The sequence below is a fragment of the Fulvia fulva genome, chromosome 4, assembly GCF_020509005.1.
Source record: "Fulvia fulva chromosome 4, complete sequence".
Classification (NCBI taxonomy): domain Eukaryota; kingdom Fungi; phylum Ascomycota; class Dothideomycetes; order Mycosphaerellales; family Mycosphaerellaceae; genus Fulvia; species Fulvia fulva.
This window is the reverse complement of record NC_063015.1, coordinates 3,986,640-3,999,061: the sequence shown is the minus strand read 5'-3', so window position 1 is coordinate 3,999,061 and position 12,422 is coordinate 3,986,640. Positions and strand designations below refer to the sequence as shown.

Sequence of the window (12,422 nt, the reverse complement as noted above, 5' to 3'; positions counted from 1 at the left end):
AGAGCGCATCCGCGCTGCTTGACAGCAGCTCAACCATATGCAGCATGCTCACAAGTTGCGCCGCAGCAGGATCAGATCGCGACTGTAAGACAATCCAGTTCCTCGAGAACAAGCGCGCGGGCGCGCACCCGGGTGGCTTTCCTTTCCAGGCACCATATGCAACTCTATAGCCATAGACACTGTTGCGTCGAGGAGATTACGATTCGTGTTTTGGATACCTTGCTGACACGAAGAAGGAACGGCGAGCTTCTGAAGGCGTGATGCTAGCTACTGCTTCTTGTCGGTATATTCGTGGCTGTATACGGGTGGCCTGCAAGTGGTCACTATCACTTCGTGCTAGGACTAGGCCGGCCAGGGGGTCGCGGCAGGCTTGCGTGGGTCCAGGTCTAGAGATACCGATGCCAGGGATCCCACGCAGATCGTCATTTGGAGCCGATGATTGTTGAGAAACATTAGCCTGACCTACGCGCGTGTGCGCGTACCGTAGTGTCCTCTCCGGACCTCGTACGCGTACGGAATAATCCTCAATCGAGTAGCATCGGTCATGTCGTATGTAGAATCTCGCGTCCAGTTCCAGGCCACGCCGCGAATGAGTTGTATGAAGCTGAAATTGCATTTCCGTGTAATCGTCTCTGTGTATATGATGCTGCGTCTGGCGATACGTCTTGCTCACTCCTGTTGACTCTCGAGCTGTCACTTGGTTCGGTTGTATCGTCCGTGCCACTGGAGCCCATGGACTCATTAGACTGGTGAAAGTGGCCTCCACGCAGACTGCGGTGGCGAGCTCGGGTGCGAGAAGTTTCTGGTATGGTGGTTGGGGTTGATGGTGCAGTCGGCTGCTTCGTGGGTACTGTAGGCATCCTCAGGCTCATGGCTGAGGTTCTGGCTGCTGACATTCTGGAGCGGAATGAAGTGGCCATCGTCGCTGTGCCTAGGACGAACAAAGACGTCAACGCTTTTTACTTTATCCAGAGCACTGCCGACTGCGGTACGCCCGGACAGCCCTGACAGTCCTGGCGTAACAGCGCGGCTTGAGGCTCCCATGGACTGACCCATTAATTTTGGGAATGCTTTGCGCACAAGATTGCGAATCCCAGGCATGCAGGCGCAGCAAAGGGCTGTATCGAGCTCAATGATCGTCCAATATCCAACTTGCTTGTAGTCATCTGTGTATCGTATCAGCTTCAATCTGTCACAGATGACCGAGAATGCTTACAAGTGAGATTTTGCGAGTCACCAAATCTGACAAGCAGACGTAGTCGCAAGATACTGACAAATGTGACGAAGAAGCCGACCCCTTGGAGAGAAATGGTGTTAGCACAGGGCAGTCTCGTCACAAAGACATTCGAGTTCTCACCAAACATGAGCATGACCAACACCTTCTTGCGGGTATTTAGATTCATGCTCCACAGCATTGGCATGGGGAGGCCGACTACAATCACATCGAGGATGATGTTGAATGCGGCTGAGGCCCAAGATTGGGCGTTTATGTTGTTGCATCTTCCTTCGTGTGCTTGGTCCCAGTGTGTCCATGCCTGCAATACAGCGTTAGCCATGATGTTCTGCCCGTGATTACATCACCGAGAACTTACTAGTCGAACCGGCGTGCATTGGAAGACAGTGATCAGGATGAAGGTGATGGCATATGCAACATTGAGTGCGAGAGCACCATAGACAAGCTGTCGAAAAGCCTTCTGCTGGAAGATCCGCAGGTAAGTGCATAGGATGGCGATCTTGATGACCGGCAATGCTGCAAGGTACATGATCTCATCGGCGTAGTAGACCTCGAACACCGTCAGCCAGGCAGATAACCTACACAGTGAGCACAGACTCACCCTCAAGATTTCAGTCAGGTTTTCGAAAGGCACCGTCCACACGTCCCTACCCACGCCCAGTCCTGCCACTGTGTTGTAATTAGCAGATGGAAGACTGCAGGTCGTCAATCGGCCACTCACAAATGTTCGACAGAACGGTAATGGGTATAATGAGCAGTATAGCAAAGCTTATCGTGGCATCATCCCACCAAAGGTCGGCATCGATACGAGCCCCTCTTTCACAAGGGAACGATATCTTGGAGAGCATGCGCAGAATGTAACACACAAGCGCTAACGCGCCGCCGACTATACTGGCAACAGATATCGTTGGAGCCTCTCGCGTAGGTCGTTGACATAGCGTCTCTGTGATATTCTTCGATGCTAAAGTTCAAAGTGTCAGTGACAGACGCAGTATTTAGGGATTTCGAAATCGTACTCAGTTGTTCGCGGATCGTGCAGCTCGATCGTGCACATGCTTTAATGCTCGCAGTAGCTGTCGTATCACTACAACTGGACGCAATATCAAGGTTTGCTCCAGAGATTCCTGCCGCGGCCACGGCCTCTAGGAGACAGGCTTTCTGCACCCTTGAATTAGCTACATCATACAATGCCGCCCGCAATCTCTCATGACCTACCGAGCACTCTGGCATCGTTTGCAACAGCGCCAAGGCACGAGCCAGTTCCTCCTGTTGTGTAGCATTCTGACACACCACACAGACCACAAAAAGCCCTACTAGAGTCCAGAGCAGTTTCATGACGTCCACTGACCAAGAATTCGACCCCGAAAGAACATGAAGCGTGGCAGAGGTGAACGCAAAACGTAACTCAACGAGGAACGATCCAGCAAAGGTAGGAACTGGCTCCAGATGTGCAGCTGTCTTCCAGAAGGCGCAATTGAGGGCATGGTCGATCTGGCCGGGCACCTTGCCTGGCTACCGATTGGGAAAGTTGTAGCTGAGACATTGATCGCAGCCGGCATATCGAAGAGACGCAATGAGAGACAGCCACCAGTCTTCCGAAAGCGGTCCCACGTCCAAACAGTTGGTGAGGTCTTTCGGCTTGTAACCATGCGGTATTCGGATGGTGCATGGAGCTTCCCGGACCTGAAATCATCACTGCCGGATAATCGCCAGGAGCCCGTAGAGCGATCTTGTTCGGGGTCGGCTAACATCCTTGCATTGCGGCCGAACCGATGTTACTTCACGTACGCGAGAAATAGCCAAGTCAGTCCAAAGGGGCTCGAGCTGTGTAGTGAGCAAACCGTCGATCCCAATGCGGATGATGCTGGATAGCAGGAGATTGGTTCGCAGAGCCTTGCGTGGACACCACGCGAGGTGCCGAGGCACACTTCTGCAGGTACCAAAGCCAGACACCAGTCAAAACCGGCTCCTTGGTCATCGATGTTTGAGACACTGATCATACCATGTATGCTGTCCACTTTCGGCTTTTACTGGCTGTCTTCGGACTCCTAGGGCAATGCGTCGTTGCGCTGTCGGGACCAAATCATCATGAACACCTACACGACCTGCACTTAAACCTTCCGGACAAGCGATTACTTCTGGACGACTTTTCTGAGCCCATCAGTGTGACGGGAGAACATGAGTTCCAGCCACCAGGCGAAGGAGACCAGAGAGGTCCATGTCCTGGCCTCAATGCTATGGCAAACCATGGATACATTCCCAGGAATGGTGTTGTGTCCTTGCTAGGGGCCATCGGCGCGATGAATGAGGTGTTCGGCGTCAGTATAGAGCTGGCCGGGCTCCTGGCTGTGATGGGCACGGTATGGACTGGCAATCCGGTGTCCTTGAACCCATCCTTCTCGATCGGCGGAACGGATCCAGAAGTGCAGGACTTGCTTCGAAACTTGCTCGGTCTCCTGGGTATGCTCTTCGATGCTCTGATTGCTGATTGTTGCTGACAAGCTGTCTCTGTAGGCGAGCCCAGAGGTATCAGCCATTCCCATAACTTCATCGAGGCAGACTCATCGCCCACGAGGAACGATCTCTACGTGACGGGCGACCCAGTCACGATGAACCTAACGAACTTCGAGCACCTGTACGATCTGGTCTCTGAGAACACCAACGACACCGCAACCCTCGACGTGCTGATCGAGCACGCTGCGGTACGCTGGAACCAAAGTGTTTCGACCAACCCATACTTTTACTATGGTCCAGTCACCGGCATGATCGCTCGTAACACTGGATACTGTTTTGTTAGCAATCTCCTTGCCAACCATAACAAGGAAAACCCAACCGGATATTTGACACCACATATCCTCAAGAGCTTTTACGCAGTGACTGGAGACCAGGAGAACTTCACATATACCAAGGGTCATGAGCGTATCCCCGAGAACTGGTACAAGCGCGGGCTGGACTACACTCTGGTGCAGCTGAACCTGGATGTGGTCACATTCGTGTTGAAATATCCAGTATTTGGCAGCATTGGCGGAAACACTGGCAAGGTCAATTCCTTCACCGGCGTGGACTTGTCGAATCCAGTCGGTGGTATCCTAAGTGGGATCAACTTGCTGGAGGCGAATAACCTGCTGTGCTTCGTGCTGGAAGTGGTCAACTTTGCGGCTCCAAACTACCTCAACAACCTAGTGGAGACGTTGGCTGTGCCGCTTGAGCTCATCACTAAGTACGTCGCCGCGCCACTGCTCAGTACGAGCTGCCCACAACTTGGCGAGATCACGCGGGATGGTGTTCCGCTCTGGGACTCTCTGGGTGCCTAGTTTCCTGGTGCCAATCGTAGCGGCAGTGCGATGTAAGGTGCAAGAAATGTAGAGGAGAGGCTTGAACTAGCTGCAACATGTTATAGAGGAGGTAATGAACAGATAGACCGCAGGCGGTTGAACCAGATTGAGGTGCCTTTCATGCTGTTTGGTGGCGCTGCGGGCAGAGCGAAGAATACAGCAATATGTGAATGGATGTGACGACAACAAGTCGTTGTTGATGTTCAGGGAAGCACCTTCAACAACAGGAAACACGTCGACACGCCTTCTCCCACCAAGACTTTTGTCGCACCACGACCTGTGGCACTCCTCGGAGCAATGCATCCGAAAGCTGACCCACGGAGATCCTTCCAACGTCACACACGACGTCTCCCTCCAACCTTCCGCCTGCTCTCACGTTTCGCCCTCTCGGTCGCCCAAAGAGGCGCAATGGAGATAGCCTCGACCTCAGTACAGCCGCTAATCGTGACTCAATGCCAGTCACGATCTTGAGACCAACGTCGTTAACACTAGGCAATGAGTCAATGGAACGAATGCAGAGCGATCGCACGATACTGTACACGCGAGGGCGGCTTTATTTTCATACGCTGCAGCTACTATGCTAACACCCGTCAAATAATGCTGCCAACGAACTCCCTTCCACTCGTGAAAGTGAAGCCGATGCTGTAAGCCATCTGCCAGTCCGTGAGGACATCTATCATCTGCATCGTTCCCTCTATCCCCCTCGCTATGCAGTCAAGCAAATGATACAATAACTCCAGCCCGTGCTATGCATAAAGTCCCATCGAGGTTGTTGAGAGCAGCCCATCTCCGAACCTGAAGACTACTTCGTCCATGATCGTAAAGAGTGCCTGCCGCCTGGGCAGTATCAAAGGGCCAGCCGTTGATGTGTTGATTTGTGTTGACCTCTGGCAGTTGCTGATATAAGAAGATGCTCGTGCCAATTTTTGTTTTGCTGTTGAGCATGACCTAACTGTTGGGTGGGTCGGTTGGGGTAGGGCCGTTTGGATGATTTGGAGGAGGCATAGCTGCGAGTATGGCGCTGGTGTCGAAGATATGGCTCATGTTGCTGGTGATGTTGTTCTTGATCTTGATCTTGTTGTATGTGAAGTTGATGCTGATGGAAGCTTGGGTGGTGTATGTGTATGTCTGATTGTTTGTACTGGATGCGTTGCTGTAATGTGTATTGAGTTGTGTGGGATGGGATGAAATATGGTGGGATGAGAGAGAGCATTATATGTCATTGGTCATGTCCACCAGCAGAGCCAAGGGCACCTGTCTGCCTGACACTTACCGTGGGTGCAACGGGCGATGCCTGGTACTCACAAAGCGGCCTCAGGACAGGGCGCAGTAACAACATCTGGACAGAAAAGAGCGTCCGCCAAGTGGAGCTCGTTGTGTCACACGCTGTGTTACTCTTTCTGCCTTCACAAGACGAATGCTCCTGTTGGTGAATGGGTCTTTTGCCACCTTGACGCTACAACGGTATAGGATAGAGGGAAGGATGGAGGGCCTGCAAGAGGAAGTGGGTTAGCTACAAGGTCGGCTAGAATGGCACAAGCACTCACCCATTGCACAGGGTTCAGCCTCCAACAAGAGTCCAGCACGACGCGCAGCACCAACAGTCATGCGACTAGAGGAGGAGATGTATCTTTCTCCAGGCAGGTAATCGGAAAGGTGCGTGCCTGAGGTGACTTTGATGCCTGTGTTGCCTAGTCCGCCAGTACCGTCTGGGCGGCTGTCCGGCAGTCAACAGTCATTGCCGCCTGCATGAGTGAATGACTCCGAAGCGCTATCTCAGTTCCAGCCGCAGACAGTTCAACGATGCATGATGTCTGTACACACAAGAGGTGAGTGAAAGCTGAAGGCAGCTTCGCGGCTGCGGTGCTCAGATCGAGCGTGAGCCTCGGCAAGCCGATCCATCTCCGCCCAGCTGGGATCTCACAGCCAACCCAATCTCTACCAACACCACCACATCTCACACATCTGCAGGTACACGGCGGCAGCCTCCACAGCTGCATGCTCGGTATCCCGAAACAGATCACTGTTAGCATTGATTCTTTTCTCGTGCCTCTATCTACACTACAACAACCGCCGTCTCGAAATGTCCAGGCCAGTCTCCACAAACTGTCCGCAGCACTTTCGACCGTGTTGGTGTCCGGTTGAGGGCTGAATACATCGCCTTCCTTTGGCTGCCTTCCCTCTCGCTTGACAGGTGTCCAATCACTGCTGAAGACTGGCCATCTGTGAAGCGAGCGCGGCTCCGATCGAAGGGCGGAGTCGGAGTAAAATTGGCCCCAGTCGCAGCCCTGCGCGACAAAAGCACCTCGCAGAAGGGGCGTGACTCTGAAACCATGCTCCAATCCTGACAGACGCCACTGTGCTCTCTACTGCACTGCCAGTCGACCATGTGCCGAGCAGGAACCAGGAGCCGGATCCCTCATCCATCCTGCAGGAATGTCATCGATACACCCGCCGCAAGGCCAAGGAGCCGGCCGCTGGAGACACGGGTTACCAACACGCATGGCCAACATGTAATGTAGAGCAGTTCGGCACAAAGTACCCGGCACGACTCGATCGAAGCCTTGGAGGAACAATACTTGGACAACATCAAGTGAGGCTGATGAACTCACGTTCCAGGCGGGCGCCGCCCATTCACACATTCCCGCGAGTGCCCTTTGATTCCCGGATTTTGCAGGACATGTTTATCGACAGCTCCTGTGAAATACCTAGCCTAGTCTCAGTAGTAGCAGTATGCACAATATACTTTCCAAACGCAAACGCGAACTTTCACCTTCTCTACCCTATGCGAAGCACTCCTACGAGGCTAAACACCACGCAACGTACTGAGACCACATCCAACCCGAGTGAATCCATCCAGAGTCACACAACAGCACCACGATCCAAGTCCAAGAGTTGTCTGCACTGCTCCAGCCTCAAAGCAAACCCAATCCGCTCACTACGCTCGTGCGCAGCAACATCACACAACAGCACGCGGCTCAATTCAAATGGCATCATCGTACTACAGCCCTACCCCAGGGCTGAAAGCAGAGCCTCATCGAGGCCACCTTGGGGCCCGGCAACGCATCATCCCTCCGCGGGCCGCAGCATGAGACCATTGCACGACATCCGCCAAGGGAGCGCCATTCGGGAGCCCGTAGCACCACCATTTGCAAATTCGACAACGTGCTGCGGAACTATCTTGAGTCGATCGAGTGACACCTGTACAATCTGTCAAACGAACACGTTTTCGAAGACGAAAGCTGTGCCACATTGCACATGCCTCGGCCCCGAGCAGATTGCACAGGTGGCTTTCATGTTGTGCAACAGCCCTGCAGCCTGGGATCTCCTCAATGTGTTCGTGGCTCCAGAGTTGAAGCAGGCACAGCGTGACGTCAGGACCTGAAAATGAGTGAATGCTCAGCTTGCACGCTCACATACGGGTTCATCACTGAGCAACTGTGGCCTGCGTGACTGAGAGGACACGCCTTGGTGGTGTCCTTTCGCCATGAATGTTCCCAACACACCCTACGTCGTCCAATTCCTCGGCAACCTAACCTCACCCTCCTCCCTCCCCTCCCCAACTAGATCCCTAACCAGATCCCAAATCCACCTTCCACCCGGCTCGACCCTCTCCCCTCTACTCAGCTGATCCGCCAGATACATCCAATTCACCGCATTCCCCACCGTCCCCACCTCATCACTCACATGACTCGCCGCAAACTGACTCATCTCCTGATACCGCTCCTCATCGCTAAACAGCACATCCAAATACTTCGCCACAGCCTTGTAGTCCCCCGTCTCAACCAGAAATCCCGACTTTTCAGGCTGGACTTGGAGCGGGATTCCACCAGCTTTGGTGACTATGACGGGAACGCCTTTGTGTAGTCCTTCGGAGACTTTCACCTCGAAACCTTCCCGGGTGGAGAGCTGGAGGGCCACGCGAGCATTTTGCATTAGGACGTTGAGGAGTTGGTCGGTGGGGCCTAGGCGCATGACGACTACGCTGTCTTTGATGTCGCTGTACTCGCCATCGAGGAGTTCGAGAGTTTGGTTAAGCACTCGGACGCCGTCAGGATCGTCGACAGAGTAGTGATCAGCGACGACGAGCTGCGGCGTCTCATCTGCCTTCTTATCTCTGCAATGTTCAGAATTACGGCGCAACTCGGCATAGCTGGCGAGAACATCCGGAATGCCTTTTGATGGATCGAAGCGTGCGATCTGCACAATGTAATCGCGCTTAGGGTATTGTAGGGTATTCATCCGCTGGCGAACACATTCCGTGTTGAACTCGTGGAGGTAATACTCATTGCCAAAGTCGCGAATCTCCTTATTAAGGCCATCGAGCCAATCGGTCGTCGCAGGCATGTACGCCAGAGCCCGCCTGTTGACATGTTTAGGCACGAAAGCGCTGACAGGATGGGCGATGAAAAGGTCGGCGTGCTTTACACTTTGCCACAACCAGTCCCATACGCCAGCGGTAGGTGTGCCAGGGGTATCAGCCAGATCAGCTTGAATCTGGATGTGGGAGCGGAAGATGACAGGGTGTTCAGGATCGGCCTTCTTCGAGATGTCCACAATGTTGGGCATTTGCGGATCATCCACAATGATCACATCGGCGCCACCTTCTGAACGAGGCTGCAGCGGGCCCTTGTCCCTGAGCCAGAATCGATCTGCATTCATCTGGACCCAGTCATGGATCGCCGAAGCCTGCTCGTCTGAGAGTCGCTCATCGTCGCCGGCAACTGCTTGGAGGATGTTGTGGTTTGTCTTGGTGATGCGAAAGATCTCGGGCTTGGGCTTTGGCACCCACCAAGTGCAGTCCACACCTAGCAATGTGTAGAATCGAATCAGAGCATGTCGCATCAGCGCAACCCATCCACCCTGCGGCGTGGCAGAGAAGAATGCAATCTTGACCTTGCGCTCTTTCAGTGCGGCAGCATACTTGGTGACGGCACTCCATGTCCTCTCGCTAACCGTGCGCTTGTAGTCTTCGATCGATGTTAAGCGTGCGCGATTTGCCAGGTCGACTTCGACCTTATTGCTGAAGCCGACCTGCACTCGCGGCTGGAAGCTGGGACCGAAGAACCTGAGATTATCAGCCAACAACGCGCGTGAGCGTCGGGTAGGGGTCCAACATACATCAGACACTTCCTCGCCATCGAGTCCGCCAACTCGTCCACGCCATCAATCTGAGAGGCGGTGTGCAGACTGCCACCTTCCTCCACCTTAATCAATAGGGGCACGATATCAAGCTCCAACCACAACCTCGGCGCGATCTGCGGATTGATGTCGAGAACTTCTTGTGACAGTCCGACTCCCACAAATGTATACGAGTTGGTCGCCTCATAGTCCTTGATAGCGCAGACCAGATACTCGGCAGCGCCTTCCCTGCTCTTCCCTCACCTCCGGTAACTTCGTCGGACACGCAGCCCTATCACCATGCGAGTCCGTCCCATCCGTACGGAGCGTATGCCCCGCGAAGTCAATGCTATACGTGCCATCATGACAAGCAAACCCGATATCGACCTTGGAATCACTCTTCCGCTCAATCGCGATGCCCAGGAAAATCTCCGATAGCGCTATACCCAGCTCATGCTTCTTCTCTCGTAGGCGCTGTTGCCGCTCGATGTGTCGTGTCGGTGCTACGGCCTGAAATTCGTGCTTTGCAGTGGCTCCGTTGTTGGCTGCGGCGTGTGAGGATCGCCGTGACGCTTGTGCGCTGCTGTGCGAGTCCATGGTTGCTGTGCTTGGTAGGTCAAGGGTATGTGCAGGTTACAAGGGGGGGATGATGAAGCGAGAGAGCTGATGGTGAGATCTGGGTTGCACAAACGCGGTCCTTGCATGTGCTTGGAGCTCTTGTTCGTTGTTGCGTGACAATGACGTTGACTGAGCGGCCGGTATTGTACCACTTACCTGGTCAGCGATGGACTGCAGCGGAGTCCACTCAGTGTGGGGAGTATCAAGTAGATGGGTGTCATCGACATAGCAGGGACTTCTCCGTGCTCGAGCGTAGATGTGTGGTCGAGTGTGTGGGAGGTGTTCGCACAACGCGTGTCCAGTGACAGATTGCTCGCTGGAGGAATGCTGCACGGAAGTCACATGAGGTCTGGTGGAGGACGAAGTCTAATCGCAGCCCAATGTTCCGCTGCCGGATTCTGCCGGCTTCACATCAAGGTCGATCAACGACCATATACAGATAGTTTGTAACAGTGCAACGTTCAATAACCATTCAAGAGGTATAGATAGCTTCATTGATCCACCCGTTATCCGTCTCTATGTACTGACTCAACAAGTAGCTAATTTACAATACATTGTTACACAACAGATAAGAATTTGATCGGTCCAACGACCTTCAGCGAGAGGGTATCGCGCACTGAGACATTAAACTCCAAAACAACTTCCGACGCTCCTCCTCACCATACCGTATACGCTCTGTTTTCATGCGTGTCATGCTGAATGGGAGAAGGCGCCGGTGAAAAGAGAGCACCGCTCGTTCGTGTACGATACGCCGTGTAACCGTTGAGCGTGAGACACCGTGAAACCATGCTAGCCGCGCGCATATGCAAGGAGACCCTCGCAACATCAATGCATAATTCAGCCCGCGACTCGTGCGCTCCACCAATGAGGGCAAAATCCGTTCATCTCCAGCCACTGAGCCTAAGGGCAGACGTGCAGACCCCAGAATAGACTCTAGGCAGACCCCATACATGACTTATGTAGAAATCACTATATCGCATTATTAGTCTGTGTAATTAACGCTTACCACTCGTTATTAACGAGTAGTCAAATTAAGAGCACTTTACCTTATATCGCAAGTATCCTACTAGTCTCGTTTACTACGTAAATTTCATTAAATAAAATTAAATCAAATCAAATCTCCTAATCAAACCTATAACACCGGAGTATATAAGCTAGTCTTCTTGTTTAGAACAAAGACCTAGGTCTAAGCTAGCTATTACGTTAGAAGTGTAGGAAGTTATTATACGGGCTTATATAGGGTGTTTCAAAAGCAGGTTATGTATTGTATATGTCTATCTAGAATAGACAAGTGTTGCTCTTGAAGAGGCTATAGGTGACTAATTAGTCACCTAATTCTTAGCGTACGTGGCCTTAAGTTTTGATAATAGGATGTTACCTATATATACGCTCGGATCGCGACACACCCCCTTAGCTCGTACGCTAGAGTAAATGAGCTGATTTCTATATGATTGCGTACACCCTGTCATAACTACCCCCCTACCTATAGTAGTGACGTTAGGCCCTCGGTATTACTACTACTATAGTAAGGGTAAGTCAGCTATTTTAAGTAAAGTAAGCTAAGGTAAGTAAGGTGAGCTTTATACCCCTTCCCTTATTCCTCACTTTTACTACTACTATTATTACCTATATAATAAAGCATAGATTGTGTGACTATTACCGGTAAAATAGCTTAGGTAATAGTCCCGTTATACGGACTTTTACTTAAGTATATAATTATCTTACCTACCGGTAAACATTAGGGGTCCTAAGTTTAATCTAGGGGTAGCCTTAGTCCTATCGTATACTTGAACATATATTATCGTCCGCTTAACTTATTATATTGTCCGATAATTACTCTATACTAAGTTATTTCGCTCCGGCGAATAGTAAGAGAGCTCGCTTTGCCCCTAGGGAGTATAAGATACTAGTTAGTAGCGCAATATACTAGGCTGTCTACAACAGAGCTTACACTATATAAGGTGTAATAGGGCTCTAATAGGTAATACCGGAGTAACGGTATCGGAAAGTTAAAAAGGTACCTTCGGGGTGCCTTACTTTCTACACTTTTAAAGGTCATTACCTTAGGGTAGTAACACCTTTTTGTTTTAGGCAAGTGTGTACTATATATAAAA

General features: G+C 52.0%; 4 protein-coding genes across 4 annotated transcripts; 1 reads left to right on the top strand and 3 right to left on the bottom strand.

Annotated features, from left to right (window-relative positions):
* Positions 1-741: 741 nt before the first annotated feature.
* On the bottom strand, positions 742-2,569 carry CLAFUR5_04829 (uncharacterized protein; the record flags this gene model as incomplete). The annotated part of the gene is made up of 7 exons (XM_047903977.1): positions 742-1,166; positions 1,217-1,535; positions 1,593-1,784; positions 1,836-1,903; positions 1,956-2,195; positions 2,251-2,392; positions 2,450-2,569. 7 exons carry the CDS (start codon positions 2,567-2,569, stop codon positions 742-744), a joined length of 1,506 nt encoding a protein of 501 aa, XP_047761295.1.
* Positions 2,570-3,237: 668 nt separating this feature from the next.
* Positions 3,238-4,548, top strand: CLAFUR5_04828 (Dothistromin biosynthesis peroxidase dotB; the record flags this gene model as incomplete). Its single annotated transcript, XM_047903976.1, has 2 exons — positions 3,238-3,694; positions 3,749-4,548. The coding sequence occupies 2 exons, from the start codon at positions 3,238-3,240 to the stop codon at positions 4,546-4,548; spliced, it is 1,257 nt and encodes a 418-aa protein (XP_047761294.1).
* A 969-nt stretch (positions 4,549-5,517) lies between these two features.
* Positions 5,518-5,908, bottom strand: CLAFUR5_04827 (uncharacterized protein; the record flags this gene model as incomplete). Its single annotated transcript, XM_047903975.1, has 2 exons — positions 5,518-5,697; positions 5,843-5,908. The coding sequence occupies 2 exons, from the start codon at positions 5,906-5,908 to the stop codon at positions 5,518-5,520; spliced, it is 246 nt and encodes an 81-aa protein (XP_047760796.1).
* A 2,168-nt stretch (positions 5,909-8,076) lies between these two features.
* On the bottom strand, positions 8,077-10,287 carry CLAFUR5_04826 (Trehalose phosphorylase; the record flags this gene model as incomplete). Its single annotated transcript, XM_047903974.1, has 3 exons — positions 8,077-9,637; positions 9,691-9,902; positions 9,955-10,287. The coding sequence occupies 3 exons, from the start codon at positions 10,285-10,287 to the stop codon at positions 8,077-8,079; spliced, it is 2,106 nt and encodes a 701-aa protein (XP_047760350.1).
* Between the last annotated feature and the right edge of the window lie 2,135 nt (positions 10,288-12,422).